This window comes from Chelonia mydas, chromosome 2 (assembly GCF_015237465.2).
Source record: "Chelonia mydas isolate rCheMyd1 chromosome 2, rCheMyd1.pri.v2, whole genome shotgun sequence".
Taxonomy (NCBI): Eukaryota; Metazoa; Chordata; order Testudines; family Cheloniidae; genus Chelonia; species Chelonia mydas.
In genome coordinates this window covers 68,679,423-68,698,839 of record NC_057850.1, presented here as the reverse complement: position 1 = coordinate 68,698,839, position 19,417 = coordinate 68,679,423, and the positions used below count along the sequence as shown (strand labels likewise).

Here is a 19,417-nt window from a genome sequence, read left to right as displayed (position 1 = left end):
GACTTCCATAAATGACATGATTTCTCAGCAAACTGTGGGTCAATGTTTATGACAAGTTCTCCTAACATATACTTTTATTCATCTGAATTTATTTATATCCACAGATATACCTAAATCATCAAGAAACTTCTGGACTTCTCCACCTCACAAGCATACTTCATACTTACAACACTCTAGCTAGAAAGGCCAGGTAAATATGCAAGTTTTATTTATCTGGAAAAGTAGCTAAATGCAACAAAATATTCCTATTTTTGTAACTAATAGATATTACTCCTTAGTTCTTCCAGCACCTGTCTTGCAACTATTTTACTGCTACCAGTTCCTTAAACCAAGTGGATTCTCCCCCCCCCCCCCGACCCCCCCCAATAAAACTGTTAGCTCCAAGTGTTTGGTCACCTTTCCCAATTCCCAGACAGATATTTTTAACTTTATTGATGCACTGATGTAAAATTAGATTAATGCAGTGCTGATTCAGGCCCTTGTGTAATAACTTTTCATTGAAATGGTGCTCAAAATTGGACATAGGACTGAAAGTCATCTTGTTAACTAGCTCTAGAGTTCTAAGTCACAAGTAATAGGAATAAATTCAATGGGGTATGGATTGTCTTAAGGGATCTGTAATAAGATATGAGGCCTTTCACGAGACTGTAGGTTCCAAATCTGATTCAACTTACTAGTTACCAAAAATTATTACCCTCTGATGGCTGTTCAGTGACCCATGTGAAATATAACTCATACAGTAGAGCCTCAGAGTTACGAACACCAGAGTTATGAACTGACCAGTCAACGGTACACCTCATTTGGAACCAGAAGTACGCAATCAGGTGGCAGCAGAGATTCTTCCCCCCCACCCAAAAAACCCCCACCCCAACCAAGTACAGTACTGTTGTGACTGGGGTTCTAGTGGGGAGCCAGCTGTGGTCACTCAATTAGGGTGAACAGCAAAGAATGGGGCAGTCAATCCCCCAAAAGCTGGTGGATATTCCTGCTTCAACCACCATTACAGGGGACATGAGTCCATGCTGATGACAGATTCTGCTCAATAACAATCTAAAGCTGTGCGGACTGAGGCATGTTCATCTTCATTATCTGAATCAGATGCTACCAGCAGAAGGTTGACTGTTTCTTTTCTGATGATTCGGGTTCTGTAGTTTATGCATCGGAGTGTTGTTCTTTTAAGACCTCTGAAAGCATGCACCACACCTCGTCCCTCTCAGATTTTGGAAGGCACTTCAGATTCTTAAACCTTGGATCGAGTGCTGTAGCTATCTTTAGAAATCTCAAATTGGTACCTTCTTTGTGTTTTGTCAAATCTGCAGTGAAAGTGTTCTTAAAATGAACACCATAGTGCTGGGTCATCAACTGAGACTCCTATAACATGAAATACATGGCAGAATGCAGGTAAAACAGAGTAGGGGACACACAATTCTCTCCCAAGGAATTCAGTCACAAATTTAATTAATGCATTATTTTTTTTAACAAGCATCATCAACATGGAAGCATGTCCTCTGGAATGGAGGCTGAAGCATAAAGGGAAATACGAATATTTAGCATATCTGACATGTAAATACCTTGCAATGCCAGCTACAAAAGTGCCATGCAAATGCCTGTTCTTTCTGGTGACATTGTAAATAAGAAGAGGACAGCATTATCTCCTATAAATGTAAACAAACCTGTTTGTCTTAGTGACTGGCTGAACAAGAAGTAGGACTGAGTGGACTTGTAGGCTCTAAAGTTTTAGATTGTTTTGTTTTTGAGTACACTTATGTAACAAACAAACAAAAATCTACATTTGTAAGTTGCACTTTCACAACAAAGAGATTGTACTATAGTTCTTCTATGAGGTGAATTGAAAAATACTATTTTGTTTATCATTTTTACTGTGCAAATATTTGTAATAAAGATTAATATACTCTTTGATTCCAATTACAGATATTGTAACAGAATACAATATATATGAAAATGTAGAAAACATCCAAAATATTTCATAAATTTCAATTGGTATTCTATTGTTTAATAGTGTGATTAAAACTGTGATTAATCATGATTAATTTTTTTATCGCGATTAATTTTTTTTAATCGCGTGAGTTAACTGTGATTAACTGACAATCCCTAAATACAACATATCAACATTGTTATAAACTGGATAGATTCTATCCCCATCTTTGTTGTTGAGAGGAGCTGGCTTTCCAGTATGATACAGTTCCTGTGGTTCCTTCATTCGAGTTGGAGCTTAAGTCTGCACACTTTTGCCTTAGTTTCTAGTTCCTGCAATCTAACATATGCCATTTTTTGTTCATGTTCAAAACACAGGCGTTCTCTTTCAGCAGCTTCTCTTTCCATATCAGCTATTTTTTGTTCATGTTCAAACTGCTGGTTTCTCACTGCAAGCATTTTCGCTAGGTCTGCTTTCTTATCACTGGCAATTAACAGATTTTTCATTTCCTGCTCTGGAGCTTTTTTCTTAAAAGACAACCCCCCCCGTGAGCACAATTCTTCCAGGATTTTTCTGTTAGGATTTTGATCATGGACCACTCACTGTAACTGATTTTTAACCCTTAAACTCTCCAATATCAAAATTAATTTTTTAACAAGCGTGGGGTTCTGATCCAAAAACCCAATTAACCTGTGGTAATGTGTATCCTGCTGAGTACGCCTCTGAGACCGGGGTCCTAGTGGGGAGCCAGCTGTGGTCACTCAATTAGGGTGAACTGCAAAGAATGGGGCAGACAATCCCCAAAAAGCTGGTGGATATTCCAATACCTAGATTTACCAAGACAGCATAAAACAGCTTATTTATCACCTTACTGGTTACTCAGAAGTCCAAACAACACAGTTCCCTTAAAGTGATCCAGCCTCAGGCCTCCATCCAGTACCTAAGTCAAATATGATGATTTCTGAAAATCTTATTTCATCATATAAAAGAAAAGGTTCTACCAATCCCAAAGGACTGGACACATTACCTCCCAGAAAGAAAAGGAGTAGTTGTGGCACCTTAGAGACTAACAAATTTATTTGAGCATAAGCTTTCGTGAGCTACAGCTCACTTCATCAGAGGCATTCAGGCTTATGCTCAAATAAATTTGTTAGTCTCTAAGGTGCCACAAGTACTCCTTTTCTTTTTGCGAATACAGACTAACACGGCTGCTACTCTGAAACCTGTCATTACCTCCCAGGTTACTGAATATTCCAGATCTTACCACATACACGCTACAGCCAATTCTTATTAAACTAAAATTTATTAAAAAACAAAAGAGAGTATGGTTAAAAGATCAATATACATATAGACATGAGTTCAATTCACTGAGGTGCAGATTCATAGCAAAGATGGTGGGCTTTGTAGTTGCAAAGAGTTCTTTCAGAAATAGTTCACCGGTTACAGTCCAATGTCCAAATAACATATTCAAGTAGTACCAGCGTACCTGGGACCTCAGTCTTGCGACTCAAACTTCCCCAGATGAAGCTTAAGCAGATCCAAGATGACAGAATCAGGACCCAAGGATCTTTTATACAATTTCATGTCTTTTGACAAGTTGGGAGTTCAAAAGGAAATTAGCATGACTATGAAGGAGGTCCATCACCGGTACCTTAGCTACAGATTTAACATAAGGCAATTTGCTTGTTCCTCCACCATTCACAGATTATTTGCTATACATTTCAAAGAGAGATGAATACAGAGATAGCCCGTGTTTACAATTCATTTAAATGATAGGATGTTCTTTTGACCTCTGAATTATCAGAATACAGCATACAGGGACTGTTGATTACATTGTCTACCCTACTCATACATATGTAAAACACAAACATTATCTCCCCACATGTCTGTTGAGGGTTATTTATTTTGCAGGATCTTTAACCCTTTCTAGCCATGCTGTCACAACTGTGTTAAATGTAAACTACTAAAAAAACCAAAGGGAAAGTTTAAAAAAAGATTTGACAAGGTAAGGAAAGATTTGACAAGGTTTCTGTGCTTGTTTCATTTAAATTAAGATGGTTAAAAGCAGAATATTTTTCTGCATAGTAAGGTTTAAAGCTGTATTAAGCCAATGTTCAGTTGTAAACTTTTGAAAAAACAACGATAATGTTTTGTTCAGAGTTACAGACTATCTCTATTCCACTCTGAGGTTCTACTGTAGTCTCATTAATTCCTAGAAAACAACTGTCCACATAAAAAGCTTCCAAATTGGCATGAAGACTGGCAATCTCAACAGTGAGGCCAAAAAATGAATAGGTCATAAAGAACATTATCCCTTCTCATGTTCAGAGGAATTCTCTCCAGCTCACTGCTGAAGCATGCTGCTAAGAAGAATTTGTAGAGAAGCAAGCCTAGGTGCAATGGGGTCAGGAACCAAGGCTTTAACTTATGTACAGCTCTAACAAGAATTAATGAACTACCACTTCTTGATGTGACACTGGCATGACTAAATTTTGCCTAATCAGGGATCCGATCACTCATTAGTGAGTAACCCCTTATGAACAGTGGCTTTTTTTTTTTGTCCTTAGCACAGTGACTTCCAAATGACAATTTCCTCTGAAGCAAACAAATTTCATTATCTAATTATGTTTTTTTTAAAAAAAGAAATGAGGGGAACAATTAATAAATTGAAGAGATTCACCTGTACAAAACGGTTTATATATTGGGACATTGTTTTTAAATCTTTCCTTCCTGCCCCCAATACACACACACACACACACAGTTCTACATTAGTTAAGTCATACCAAAGTTTTATTAGCTATTTCACAGTAAGCTTTCTTTTTCTTGCCTGAGGATCTCTGCACTTGTGAAAGAGTCTTACATCTGCTATTTTATGCCGAAATGAACATTAGCAGATGAGAAGACTATTCTGAGTTTTGAGGTTTGGTTTACCAGAGTGTTCCTAGCATTAATTAAAACAAACTATTCAGATGGAAACGGTAATTTAATCATGACACAAGTAGGCATGACTTTGAAATCCAGACTTTACCAGACTGTTACAAAAGTGTTAAGAAGGTTCAGTTCTCAAACTACTGAAGACAACAAAAGACAGTGGTAGCAACTCTTGGCGGAATGTCCTCAGGTGTCATCCCATCACACAAAGCACCTCCATGTCTACATGAATATAATGCTGTTGAAGAGGAAAGGCAGTGAGATGCATTTTCCCCTCTCAAGAACGGAGCGTACTGCTATTTCATTGCTCCCTTCTGTTGTTCTGGGAGCTTCAGCATATGAACTTTGATCTCCCAATGTGTCCGCATGATGCAATAACCAACTTGCCAGCACAGCTTTAGGGTCCTGTACTTCCATCTCCTGTTTGGTCAGGAGGGGCAAACAAAACTATATAAAGGGACAGAAGCCCACAAGCCTGCAGAAGCAGGAAGAGGAGTCACTAGGATATACTCCCTGGATGCTTGAGCCCATGGAAAACCCACTGCTCCCTTTAAAGACAGGCTGGTAACTGAGTAGAGAGCTCCTGCACCCCTCCAGTAGGAACTGCTTTTCTATACAGTTCTGTAGTCAACTCCAGACGTGATCAATCCCATTAGTATACAGCGAGAATTTACAGAGGCCCCTGAAGAACCAACCATTGTTGCTATCCTAACAAGTCAATTTTAGTGTTTCAGTAACACAATAGGTAATACACATTAGGATGTATAATCAAGATTTTTTTTTAAAAGGGGGCAAAAATTAGAAAAAAATACTCTCTACAATGTGTGAGGAATTTAGATCTGCAAAGTATACCATAATTACCAACAATTGGTTACATCAGACCACAAAGGTGCATAGTACTTCACAAACCCAGAGTAATGTATTTCAGTTCATACATCATTTGTGAAGATATTCCCAATCTTGATGGCTGGATTGTGTCTTTAAACCACAGCCTTGCATTGGCAGGAGGCGGAGAGGCTGTGTAACAGTGGAGCAACAGCATCACTATCCTTTCAAAGAAGTGCAGCATCTACTCCTTTCTAGCCCAGCCAGCTGTGTCCTCACTCTGCACCTCTTTGTCCCACTAAGGAAGCTAGTTCCACTGATGGCATTAGCAAAGAGCAATGACTCCACTATTCAGCCACAGTTCTACCCTGTCTCCTGTCTGGTGCACCTATGCAGGTCCAGCTGTAATCTGGCTCCAATGACACATATTTATCCAGACTTCAAAATAAATTACACATTAATCTCTTCGGCCTTAAGGAAAGAAAAAGTAAATAACTGGACAAAGTAAATTAGAAAAGAAACTGAAGATATCCATTGTTTTATCAACCAGCTATATCACAGCTGCCTTTTTAAATGTAGATGTTTTTCCTGTACATTGTTTCTAGTTCTTGCCATATGCTATAATTAATATCAATTGAACTCACAAGAAAAAGAATGAGGTGTATTATGCAATTGCTTGCAACAAAAAAGTTTAAATATAGCTATACAAGAGAAATTTAAGTCATATAGAAACAAATATATGTCATCAAGTACAGACTGGGACATTTTTATTCTTGCGGAAGAACTCATGAACTTGAGTAAGCTCACCAGAATTAAAGAATTCAAGTTACCCAACCAAATTCTCCTCTCTCCCCCCTACAACTAAGATAAAATAATTTAAGAAACCGCAATTTAAGCTTCCACTTCACTATGGATATCTGAGCATGGTCCCCTGGGGACTGTCTTTCCCTCTCCAGTAGCCAGGAAATGAAAGATGTAGGTACAGGCAGATCCTCATTCTGCTTTGGAAGGGGAAATCACACAGTGGACTCTGAATGCTTGATATGAAGCAGATTTAAATATATATTCTGCAAACTCCAAAATTATGAAGATTTGTCTCAATTTGCACTGCTTTATTTTGTTGCCAGATAGTAACCAGGAAATTCAGAAAGACAATCTTCCTCCACGAGAAATCATGTACTTAAAATCTGTCTTGCTTCTTTAGGCCAATGTTCTCTAACCTTGTCAAGCACCCAAGACCAACCTCCCATCTTCTTGTGGTACTTACCCCAACTTGAGCACTTTTTTTCACCTACTCTCCTAAACTGAAATCTGAACAGTTGTTTGAATTGCATGCCCCCATTAGGGTGACCAGAGGTCCTGATTTTATAAGGACAATCACAATATTTGGGGCTTTGTCTTATATAGGTGCATATTACCCCTCACCTACGGTCCCGATTTTTCACCCTTGCTATCTGGTCACCTTAACCCCCATATAATTCATGTGGGTTGCAGTCTGACTTACCCACATGTTCCATCTGAATTATATGGCAAGCTGTTATGTCTCCTGTCTCATTTCCATTCCCTCACATGGCTCTAATCTCCCTTTTGAGTAAATTTATTTATTTTTTAAAAAGCTAATATAGTCCATAAGCCATCTGAATCATTTTTTTTCAAAAGGTAACTATTAAATGGCTATTAGTTGTACAAATGCCTGATGTGCACGTGTGCATGCATTTTTGCAAGTTTACCTTATTAAACATGTGACCCTTGGAATTAATGCTTTTGACTGTCTTTTCAAAAGACTGGTTTGGCTTGTATGCTTTGTGAGAGTAAAAGTCTCCCTTTGCTTTCCCCTCACCCCGCTGCCTCCAAGTTTTCTTCTATGGAAAAAACTGCCCTTGCCCCAACAACGAAATAACATCTTATATGGAATTAGATTACTCCTGATTGCCATTTTTTTCTTTTCCTTGCTTTGTTCTACTTTGCATGTAAAACTCTAAGGTGTGCAGAGAATTACTAGAGTTTACATTTTTAAAATTCTTGTTTATTTTTTAAAAAAGTATTTTATGGACAAGTGCACAAATATTTAATGTACTTACCAATCTTTGATTTAATCGCTTATTTTCCTCTTCTTTAAGTTGTAGTGTCTGTAGGAGACAGTAATCTAAAATGAATAACCAGTTTAATATTTATGTTCATTATATAGCATAAACCTGTAATAAATACCAAATAGTTGAACACTGCACTGTCCATGAACAAACTTTTTGTTGTAGGTTTCAGAATTTTAAGAAAACGTTTATAACAGGAGTGGCCAACTTGAGCCTGAGAAGGAGCCAGAATTTACCAATGTACCTTGCCAAAGAGCCACAGTAATACATCAGCAGCCCCCATCAGCTCCCCGCTCCCAGTGCCTTCGGCCCACTGGCAGCCCTGTCGATCAGCGCCTCTCCCTCCCTCCCCACACCTCCCAATCAGCTGTTTCATGGCATGCAGGAGGCTCTGGGGAGGGAGGGGGAGGAGCGAGGGCATGGCAGGCTCAGGGGAGGGGTGGGAGGGGTGGAGAGGGGGCAGGGCCTGTGGCAGAGCCAGGGGTTGAACAGTGAGCACCCCGCAGCACATTGGAAAGTTGGCGCCTGTAGCTCCAGCCCCGGAGCTGGTGCCTATACAAGGAGCAGCATATTAACTTCTGAAGAGCCACATGTGGCTCCGGAGCCACAGGTTGGCCACCCCTAGTTTATAATCTCCTCATAAACAAAAGGGTACAGACATTTAAAGTTAGAAAAAACCTGGCAACCACCATGATGCTGCTGAGCCCACTGTCAAGCTACTGGGGGAAGTGTCATCTCCCTGCTCTTACTACAGTTTAACCATGAAACAGAGATAATCTGATTGATTCTACTGAACTAGAAGCTGGTGTGAAGCTCAAAATAGAATTTTAAGTGAAGTAAAAACGAAGCCTGAAGAAGAGAAAGGAAGGCAGTCGGAATGGGACTGGAGACAAAAAAAGGAAATAGGAAGTGGGTTGTTAAACCTTTCAGACTTATACTTTAAAGAAAAAAAATCTAATCAATTAAAAACAGCAGATATTTTTGATGATGTTCCCAGTTCACCAGTGGGAGTAGCTACACAGTTGTGACTTCACCAACACAGTCCAATCAGTGAGAAATCAGTTCAAAGCAGTACTCGAATACAAAATACAACACACAGAAGAATGACTTACAAAGGGAAAATAGTCTAATTTCCTGATCTGTGAACTGAAATTCTAGACTAAAACACTGCATTTAAAAAAAACACACAAAATAATTGGACTGCATTATAAGAAACACTTACTGTTCTACTGTCAGTTTTTTTATTTTTGTTTTTTAAAGAACTGTCACACCAAGGTTATAGTACATTAGACTTTTAATTAAGATGATATAAATTAACACAGTGCTAGAGAAGTGGATGAAATCCTTTTACTTTGTTTCTTCTGAAATTAGTTTCAAGCATTTCTCGTACTTCATGTCTCAGTGTTTTAATTGCCTTGTTTTGAAAAGAGTAAATATGTCTTAGATTAATATGTGAAAAGAAAAATTGGTCTGCAATAACTTGCATGGAATTTATTTAATCTCTGAATTATTTCCTTTATTACTACTATAAAGATCCATTATTCTCTAGGAAACCCAGATGTTCCCACTGGTTAATTTCTTGGTTAATTTTCTGCTATCAAAACAAACAAAACAGTGAACATTCATACAAAGCCTGCTTTACATGTTACGTAAAGTGTAAGTGGTCCTTAAAGACGGAATAAATTATATATAGACTCACTTTCAGATCCTGTACACTAAGAGAATAGTGTGAATTAGTCTTAATGTAAATGAAAATCAATCCCATTATTCCATGGTGTGACAGGGTCAGGCCAGATGGCTATAGGAGAGTAATAGAAGGCAGATATATTAGCCCCAGGCTAAGTAGATCCCTTTTCCCTGGGTAAGGTAACAGGGAAGGTTCCAGAACAATCAGGAACCTTCTGGAGACAATTAAGACAGGCTGATTGGCTGCAGGTGTTCTAATCAAGAAGCTCTTAGAATCAATTAAGGCAGGCTAATCAGGGCACCTGGGTTTAAAAAGGAGCTCACTTCAGTTTGTGGTGCGTGTAAGGAGCTGGGAGCAAGAGGCACTAGGAGCTGAGAGTGAGAACGTGGACTGTTGGAGGACTGAGGTGTACAAGCATTATCAGACACCAGGAGGAAGGTCCTGTGGTGAGGATAAAGAAGGTGTTGGGAGGAGGCCATGGGGAAGTAGCCCAAGGAGTTGAAGCTGTTGCACAGCTGTTCCAGGAGGCACCCTAGACAGCTGCATTCCACAGGGCCCTGGGCTGGAACCCGGAGTAGAGGGTGGGCTCGGGTTCCCCCCAAATCCTCCCAACTCCTGGTTAGACACAAGAGGAGTCAACCTGGACTGTGGGTTCAGAAAAAAGGCCAAGCTGAGGGCTGCCGTGAAGCTCCAAGGTGAGCAAATTCGCCAATAAGCGCAAGACCCACCAAGGTAGAGCAGGAACTTTGTCACAATGGATAAAGCACTTTCCTTTGCAAATACTCATGTGCACCAGAATTTAATAATCATTTACTCCATCATAACTTTACGCATGTACTAGTCAGCTTCAAAGCACTTTACACACCATTAAGTTGCTGAATGAATATAATAGAAGAGAATCTACTCACTCTTTCTAACAACATTATCCTCTGTTTTTCTTCAGACAACATATGGATGTTTTCACTAAGGACAAAAGAAAAACATCTGAGAGGTTAAGAAAATATGAAATAATGCAGTTTTCTCTTTTCCAAAATGTTTATCTACTGAAAGTTACTGTTTTACGGCTGTATGTCCTGTTTTATTTGTGCTATTTAAAAAGAAATATATAACAAAAATCATATAAAATTTGAGGTTATTGTTTGAATTACTCAAATATACTTGAATGCAAAATTGTCCATTTTAATGGCAAATACCACATGCTGCTGTCCGTCTCATGATGCAAGAATCAATATAGCTACCTTGCTGTTTTTTCTTGGTATATGCACCAGCATTACCATTTCTTAGTTTTCCATTACCATTTCTTAGTTATTATGGTGTGTTCAAGTTAAATGGAAAATTTAGTACCCAGGAATTTCCTTTCTGGGTTTAACTTCTGTCAGTCACTAATGGGTAGTGTTGTCTCTTGGTCTATGTGGATCTCAAAGCCTTCTAAGAGATTTTAGAGAAGTCCAGCCCAAAGCAAAGCCCCTCATTTCTACATGCTAGAACTCATTTCTATATGCTATAACTCTTCCAGAGCTGTAGAAAGACAAATTAGTAAGAAATAAAACCAATTATAATTAAAACTAACATTTTCACCCATAAGGAGAGAGGATTGCTAGATAAAATCACTTCCTGGCTCCCAATATGAAGACAATATGGGCAGGTCAGATTGCGTGAGATGTTAACTTTCTTTCTGGAATTATCAGACACTAAATTTTAAGATTCTGAATCCTAACATAACCCAAGGTATGGAGAGTAATGAGCAATACAACACAGTAGCAAGAAGAGGGGAGGGGAAAAGTTAATACAGATTAGAAGTACCTTGATCTATACATTCATTGGGAACTGGTTCTGGCAGCATCTTCCTACCAAAAGGTATCAAGTAGTCCATTTTGCAGTCTTTGAAAAAGATCTTAATAAACACCTGAAAAGACATTTTTTCCCCCAAGATGGTATAATAGAAGATGTGGAATGAACTCTAAATCCCTCAGTAACTAGCATGTCAGATGGTTTACATGATTCGACGATATAATTTTTTTTTCTCCACCTGTCCAGAGTAGCTTTAGATGCTCAGAGGCCTGGGCGCATCTGGCAAAAAGAGATGACTATAGGGTTGACTTCAAGATTGATTCCATGTTCTTGGAATATACTTCGGAATGCTGCAAGCACATCTACATTTATGTTAAAGTCTGTACTCTGTGGAATGTTGAGTGTTTGAGTAGGTGGAAGAAAAGAATTTCCTGAGAAATACAGAAAGTAGAATCCAACTGTGTTAGGAATTATTCTGGCATCCTGATCATCATTTTTTCATCGAACAAACACAACAGCATCCCAGAATTTAGAGAATCACCAGTTTGAGACTAAGACTATAAAAGAGATGATAGAGACTAATTAACAAGTCTTTATAGACAGAGATTATGCTTCAAAAGGTGCTGTTGTGACAGCGTGTAAAACAAGAGGCTAATCCTATTTTTGAAAAACCAATCTTGCTGTTTTGAAAAGTCTTATTACTCTGGGCTATAAGATGATGTGGGTGTGCCTTCCATTCAGAGAGGCTTGTACCAGCACAGCACTCGAGGATTCGTTAGCTGAACTGGGGAGCCTGTCAATACATTCTACATCACTGTCCATCATTCTAATGCAGGATTACTTGAGGGATGAAACTTGATATCATGCCATACCTGGTGAGTGGTTCCAGATGCTCTGTAGCTCTCTTATATAGAGCTTCACCCAGGATGGGATGTCTTATGGACACCCACTAATTTTGTGTTGATGGAAGCAAGCCCCACTTGATCGGGATCACCATCTCTCTTGCAAAGGCAGCTACCATCACTCCAACCTCGGGTAAAAGTGTTGGGTTCCCTAACTTTGTAAAATGTTATGGTCCTTTTGCTAAGGGTTTCCCATTGTTAGGAGGGTTATTCCACTCCTCTTGAATAAAATCCTTGAATGAAGGGCCCTGTCTCATTTACATTTTGAAAGGAATTATTTAAGCAGTAGGGTACTTTTTTTGTTTCCTGCTTTTTTAACTTTTTTAAGTCAGTTGTGACTATCACATTGTAACATACTGTCTCAAACGGTCAAGAAGAACAAAATGTTTCCTAAGTTTCTTTGATGACCGTTCATGGCTAGATTGGAATCAGGGAAAGAGGATCAATGTTGACTTGGATATTCTATTTTCCTTTGCAGCCCGTTGGTCTCAGATTCTTGACTGAATTATTTGCACAAGGAAAAGAGAACCTCTTGTGTCCTCCGCTGTTCTGAGAAATTTGCTTGGGCCATGGGGATTCTCTCTCTCTCCACCTTAACATTTGGGACACGAAGCCCTACTGGAATTTTTTCTACCTACCCCCAAAAAACAAAATAACCCTCCTGAGATTAATTTGAGGGGCTAGAAGCCACTACGGGACCAGTGGAGGTGAGGAGGGAGAAAAAAATGAGACCTAGGATACTTTGAAAGATCCTCATTTCTGTGGTGTGTATGTGTTTGAGTGATTTATGCCCTGATTGGGCAGGGGAGATCTCTGCCTTGTAAATATATGGCTCCTGGTGGTCTATGTTCTTTCTGTTCCTGAAAGGGAGGAAGGGCTGGTCAGAGCCTGGATGCCTGGAGGCTGAAGCTCGGAGTCCTGAGCTTTTAGTTAAATGGTTTTCCAACTATTTAACAGTACCCACTGTGTACTAGTGGGTACTAATTTTTTTTTTTTTCCAAAATATAAGTCACTTAACTGCAGACTTTACTAAAATACTTTGCTGCGCAGTTTTGTTGGAGACTGAGAAAGCCAGTAAGTTTTTTGGGGTAAAATGATAAGTTATGCATATTAGTGAGGTTTTACTGCAGATTCATTTGCAATCGTATGGAAACCATTCATGGAACATATTCTTAGTAACACTACCAACACTAATTATTGGAAAAGGAAATATACTGGTTAATAAAACAATACTTACCTAACCAAAGGAAAGAAATGTCATTTCACAATCCCCCTTTAATGTGTTATTTATAATTAATTTGAATTTGTTTTAAGAGATAAATAAGGGGAAAAAACAGACTACCAAAAGTACCTGAAAGTAAGACTCAAAATCACTCCCAAGGTCACCGCAAAATTTCTTGGGAGTTTAGATTCCAATTTCCTGTAAACCTGGTGGTAAAAAGGGTACTTAAAAGGAATATGAGAGTCTAGTGGCTTTATAGATTAGTTTGAAGAAAACATTCCATCTATGAGAAGATGAAGAATGTACAAAGATGCTCATGGGAAGAGTGAACAAGTAGGTGGACAAGTCTGATATCACTGGTGGAGAGAGGAGGAATAGGCAACTTGATAAAAGACAAGCAAAGACAAGCAGGTACAGGTAGAGTTGTGAAGCACCTTAATGGGGAAGAACAAGAATTAGACATTATGGAAAAGGGAGAACCACAGAGAGCATTTAAAAAGTAGGGGGGAGACAATCGGAAGAATGGTTAAGAAAGATTATTTTAGCAGGGGTGGGAGAGGGAGAAGAGAAGAAATATGGATAGAAACACAATTACTTCCCTTCTTCAACTTCATAGTAGTTTCCCTCCCGGCATGCCCTCCCCCCGAACTTTGCATTAGACTTTAAAGAAAAAAAAAACTACTGACTGCTTAAAATGAATGCTTTTTCTGAGAAACACCAATACATTTTTCACTAAATTTGGACCCAACTTTTGGACACTATACTCATTTCTTATCTAACATAGGAACATGCTCTCCAATAATAATTTATTAGCTGTAGCCTCTGTCAGTGAAAGATAACTAAGGCAACCGTATGTTGACAGTGTCAAAGATCTACATAATAAAAACTGTGGTGTTTTGAAGTTTTTTTTAAATTACTACTCTCCCATTTTAATGCTAATTGTAATGTTTAGATAATTCAGAGGAAAACTAGTTGTTAGTGATGAACACTTTTTTTTCCACCTGTAAAAACAACTTACTTATTTTAATTACTAACAAAAACAAACTAGTCCTTTTTCCAGTGCTGCATATAAAAATAGATTACTTTGATTTTAATGAAGTATATAGGAAACTGATAAACCATATAGAAAGTGTTCAGGAAAGAATATTAGAAATCATTGTAAAATTCAGAAGAAACAGTAATTGTCAAAATGAGGAAGATGCAGGAAATCCAGATTCAAGATTGAACCTGTAACCCTAATTCACTCTGTGCTGAAAGAATCGCCCCACTGATGCTAGGGCCTTAGAGGGGACCACTACAACTGCAATTTTTAATAAAGAACATCAAAATTAAAACAGAATAATTAGTCGTGGAAATGAATGAAAGCTGAGAACTGTTATCATTTACTGAAATAGACTAACACCTCTATAGTTAGCATTTCTTCAGTTAACTGTGAAATAAGCTGCACTTAGGAGATTTTTCTTTCAAAGAAAATTTTAACCAGAGAGACCATAGAAGCTCATAACAATGTAAAAAACAATACATTTTAGAGATTGCAGAAACTATTTCAGAAAGGTTGTGGTCTCCAGGTTATGTGGCTTCTGCATAACGAACATTTGCTATGAATGGTTAAGAACTATCAAATTCTGAATATCTGAAGTTTGTAAGACTACTATAAATAGAAAAATGACAGGACTGAAAGGATTAAAAAGGGAAAACTGCTACAATTCCAGGTTCCTGAATTTTTTTCCAATAATGGGGATAAATCTTAAGAAGGAGGGTCTTGAACAGGCGCCTTCATCCATTTGCTATTGCTTGGCTTCACCATCTCTCCTAAACACCCAACATGCATGACCATCTCACCTACCACTGGTGATTCAATAACTTTCCTATGACAACTACAGCAATTGTTTTCATGGAAAAATAATGAGAGCAACATATACGTGTTTTACATTCTTTTAATGTTATTTAGCAGTTGCAAACAAGCAGCCAGCACCATATACTCAGCCAGTTCTCCACAGATCACCAGAATGCACCCGCTGGGGTTTTTGTCTGGACTGGCAGGAAAAATGGCTAATGGCTCCTTTCATGGTCTTTTCCCCCACTCAGGGCTAAGAGATGGGGGAGAAACACCTAAACTGATGGGGCTCAAGTAAGACAGTGGCCCCTGTGCATCTGGAGAAGAGTATATGAGCCCTGTTCCTTTGGCCAGAGACCCCTCTTGCATCCAGTTTAGTAGTTCCCACTACTGGGATTAAGGTAGGACCATGTTTTTTGGTTTGCTGTGTGCATTGCTTTATTTGGGATCAGGAAGGAATTTTTCCTTCACTGCCAGAGTGTCTGGTACAGGGCATGTTTTTTCCCTTCCTCAGAGCAGTTCAGGGACCTGACAGGCTAAGTCAGAATGTAAGAATCAAGATATCGCAACTTAACAGGTGGCAGATACTTGCCCCATAAGGGGTCCAGTTCCCTGATAAACCAGAATTATAAGTGGATTTAAGACTATGTCTACACTGGAGCTCGAGGTGTAATTTCTAGCTAGGGGAGACATACCTGCACTACCTTTCATCAAGCATAGCTGCAGTTTGTATGAGCAGGAGATGTACAAGTCTCCCTATATATGTACCTAGGGTTTCAGACTAACTGTACTGGAAATGTCTAGCTGTTTCTGCTGCCCATGCTACACTGCTATTGTAGAGTGCTAGTTCAATCAGACTTAGAGTGGGTATGTCTACCTGAGCTGCAGATTGCAGCTCCAGCATAGATGTACTCTTAGGGAAGGTGCTCCATAAAGAAACTGGAGAATAGGTTTTGGGTGCCTCAGATCTGTTACAGCAAGGAGACAACTCCCAGACAACTCCCTTTCCCCAGCATCTTAACCTTTGTATGAGGAGAGGGCAGTGGAGTCCCAGGAATGGGCTGGGACCAAGTGTGTAGGGGTGAGGGGATGACAGCAGCCCTCCAACTAGGTGGAAATAATTAAGGAAGGAGTGATGACCTGCCCATAAAAGTTACTGCCAAATAGTTCCCAGATGAATTAAAGATAGTGAGAGTTGCGGCCTAATTCAATCGCATCCCTTGCATCTTGTCTGTCTTCTTCGTGAGTGTGAAGGACAAAGTATATATTACTAGTTTTCTACTGCTCAGTTTTAAAACGTTCATTACTCACTGAAGCCTATTTCATCCTCACTTTACCATTTTTTAGCCTCTAACTCAGTGGTTCTCAACCTATTTACCACGGTGGGCTGCATATGCAGCTCTCTGTGTGTTGTGTGGGCTGCATTCACACAATATATATACTACCCGTACAACTACAAAAAAAGATTAGTATTTGTTATATGTCAGCAATACAATTCGACGCGATACAGTACCTTTCATTTCAACACTGGCAAATACCTACCAAGAGAATTTTAAACTAGCAAAGTAAGTCAAAAAATTAATCATTTACTGTAAGAGTGGCATGGCATGGTGTATTGCCACTTTGACTTCCACGCTGCTGCTGGTTGTGTGGAGGGGCCTGATCCTGCCCAGCTATGAGGATTTAGGGACACGGCTGATATCGCTGGGCCTGATCCTACTGGGGAGCTGACGCTAGGTCCGATTTTTACTCCCCCGCACCCTCCGCTCCCAACTGGTTCTGTGCCTGGGGCAAGTGCCCCTCCCATCCTGCCATAGTTACAGCCCTGAGGATGTCACATGGGCTGCAGCTGTGTGCTGATTGGGCTGTGGGTTGAGAACCACTGCTCTAACTTCTTTCTCTTCTAAGTCACCAGAAAACATACATTTCTGATAGCTGGTGACATCTGAACATTTTATACATGCATCTCAAAAAAGGCATTTTGAGCAAGAATATCAGATAAAAGGAGTTCATTGAACAGCTCATTGGTACACTGAAATATTCAACTATACTCTGGTGTAATGATCTAAATATAGTCTACATATTTTAATATAATGCCTCTTATATACTTACTGCACAGCCATCATGCTAGTTTCCATTGCTGAATCCAGCCTTCCTTCATCTGTAATCTCTGAAGCCACTCTCTCTGTTTCAGCTGGGAGATCAGGTGCACAGGCTCCACAAGATTCTGAAGATGTAGGTAAATATGCTGATGGAATAAAATTACTGCTTCTCATCTTATTCACATCTTCTTCAAGTTTTTTCTTCTCTTCCAGTAATCGAGCACGATCTTCAGAAAGTGTTTCAATCAAATCTAGATGATAATAGAAACATGTAAACACTTATCTAAAAAAAAAAGCAGCTCAGGATATTATAACAATTATTTGGATTTAAACTGAAAATACTAAACTGAAAATATTACTACTTCAAAATAGATCAGTGTTGACAGAATATTTACTTACCCTTATCCCTTTCTTGCTGTTGGGTTATTGTTTTTAATTTGTCACTAAGTTCGTTTATTATGTTTTCTTTCTTCATTTTTTCTCTTGTCAGCACGGTGTTAAAATTGGTCTGAAAAGTCAGAAATAGCATTAGGTAAAAGTAGTACACTGTAAATGAAAGCAACACATGTAAGACAGAAAAAAAGGAAGAACCCATGGTATTGCCATTTGCAGTTTTCCAAACTAAACTGAAAGGCAAGGAAATCAACTTAAATAAGTACATTTTTGATAAAGGGATACATACACTGGAAATGTTTCCCTGCTTGTTTTAATTAGAGTTCAATTATGAGGGCTTTTGGGTAAGGACTGGTTCTAATTTTGTTTTGTGAGGTGTGGTGTACATTTGTAGTCCTAATAAAATAATCACAAGAAATATATTAGCTGTGAATAAGGCCCTTTGTATTCACGAATACAATTAAATTAAAAACACTGAATCTGTACATTTCTGATTCTTGACAAATACAGTAACACACTGTTCTCAGAACCAGTTATTCTTTAAGAATAGAGTGGATGTTGTAGGATCTTGTACTAAACCAAGTTATTTACAATTAGAGATAAGCATAATGTGGTATTCATATTACCACATTAAAATATTAATACTTTGAATGAACTTGAAATAGATTTCAGGGCACTGCATGAGGTTTTAGAAGGCAGAATTTCCCAATGCCAAGCAGGTGTTCAGACTAATTAGCACAAATTTGTAAGAATCCTGGCTAATTAGCACAAACTAACAACTTTTAACAAAACAGCTGCTAGTCAGTATCATGCAATTATTTGCCTATGTCACCCTCCTCCATGAACCACTTCATTGGCTTTCCCTTTCTGCACTGTATCTAGTTCAAGCTTCTTGTCTTCACCTTACAGCTTCCCATTCAAATACCTTTTTAAGATCTACGTCTGCTGGAATACACAGAAGAACATCACCAACTAATAACCTAGTAGAGGGGCAACTGGAGGTAGTAATTTACACAATGAAAAGAATTAAGAAGTGAAACTAGACAGATGTGTGCCAGTCATCACCTTGACTTGTTTAGTAAGCTGCATCCCCTTCCTTCACAGCCATCTATTTGCACACCTTAAAGCTGTAAACATTTTGGGGCAATGAATGTGTCTTCCCTGTGTTCGCACAGTATATAGCACATTTTGGGTGCTACTATAGATATAATAAAGCAAACTTTATATAGTTCACTAACAACTAAAGCAACAAGTAATTTTCTAAAATACTGAACACAGAAGAATGAAAACTGCCTAAGAGGTCCAGTGATTGCTATACCAATCAGATACACTTTCAGCATTTTTTACTGCTACAATACATTTTAAACAGGTGGAATGATGTTACATCTTGTGGGATTTGCAGTATGTGAAAATAAACTTCCCCGGAAAAAAAATGAAGAGTGGAGATTTTAATAGAATGCCATCAGGGAGATCTTTCCTCAAATACTCTGCTGCTGATGGGGAAAATGGCATGCTATGTATCAATACATTAAGGTGAGAGAAATCTTACAAAAGTCAACTTATTGTACAAAACATTATTAATTATTATCTGTTCTGTGGCCATGAAATCTTAAAATCCTCTAAAAAGGACGCATGGATGGGCAGCTGCATTCTGCACTCCTTTCATAGCCTACAATCCTGAAAATGAATGTAGATATCAAA

The 19,417-nt window shown here is 38.7% G+C and overlaps 1 protein-coding gene across 7 annotated transcripts in view; it reads right to left on the bottom strand.

The window, feature by feature from the left end:
* RB1CC1 (RB1 inducible coiled-coil 1) overlaps positions 1-19,417 on the bottom strand; it is a 157,265-nt gene that overhangs the window by 22,927 nt on the left and 114,921 nt on the right. For 5 of the 7 annotated variants that reach the window (XM_037892625.2, XM_037892627.2, XM_037892630.2 and 2 more), the window contains 4 exons: positions 17,723-17,831; positions 17,334-17,574; positions 10,378-10,432; positions 7,774-7,821 (listed from right to left, as the gene is read on the bottom strand). In XM_037892625.2, the coding sequence (XP_037748553.1) occupies positions 7,774-7,821; positions 10,378-10,432; positions 17,334-17,574; positions 17,723-17,831 (453 nt within the window). Of the gene's footprint in view, positions 1-4,031; positions 5,106-7,773; positions 7,839-10,377; positions 10,433-17,333; positions 17,575-17,722; positions 17,832-19,417 lie in introns of those variants that run through there. The other 2 variants (XM_037892628.2, XR_006288533.1) reach the window with 2 other exon arrangements.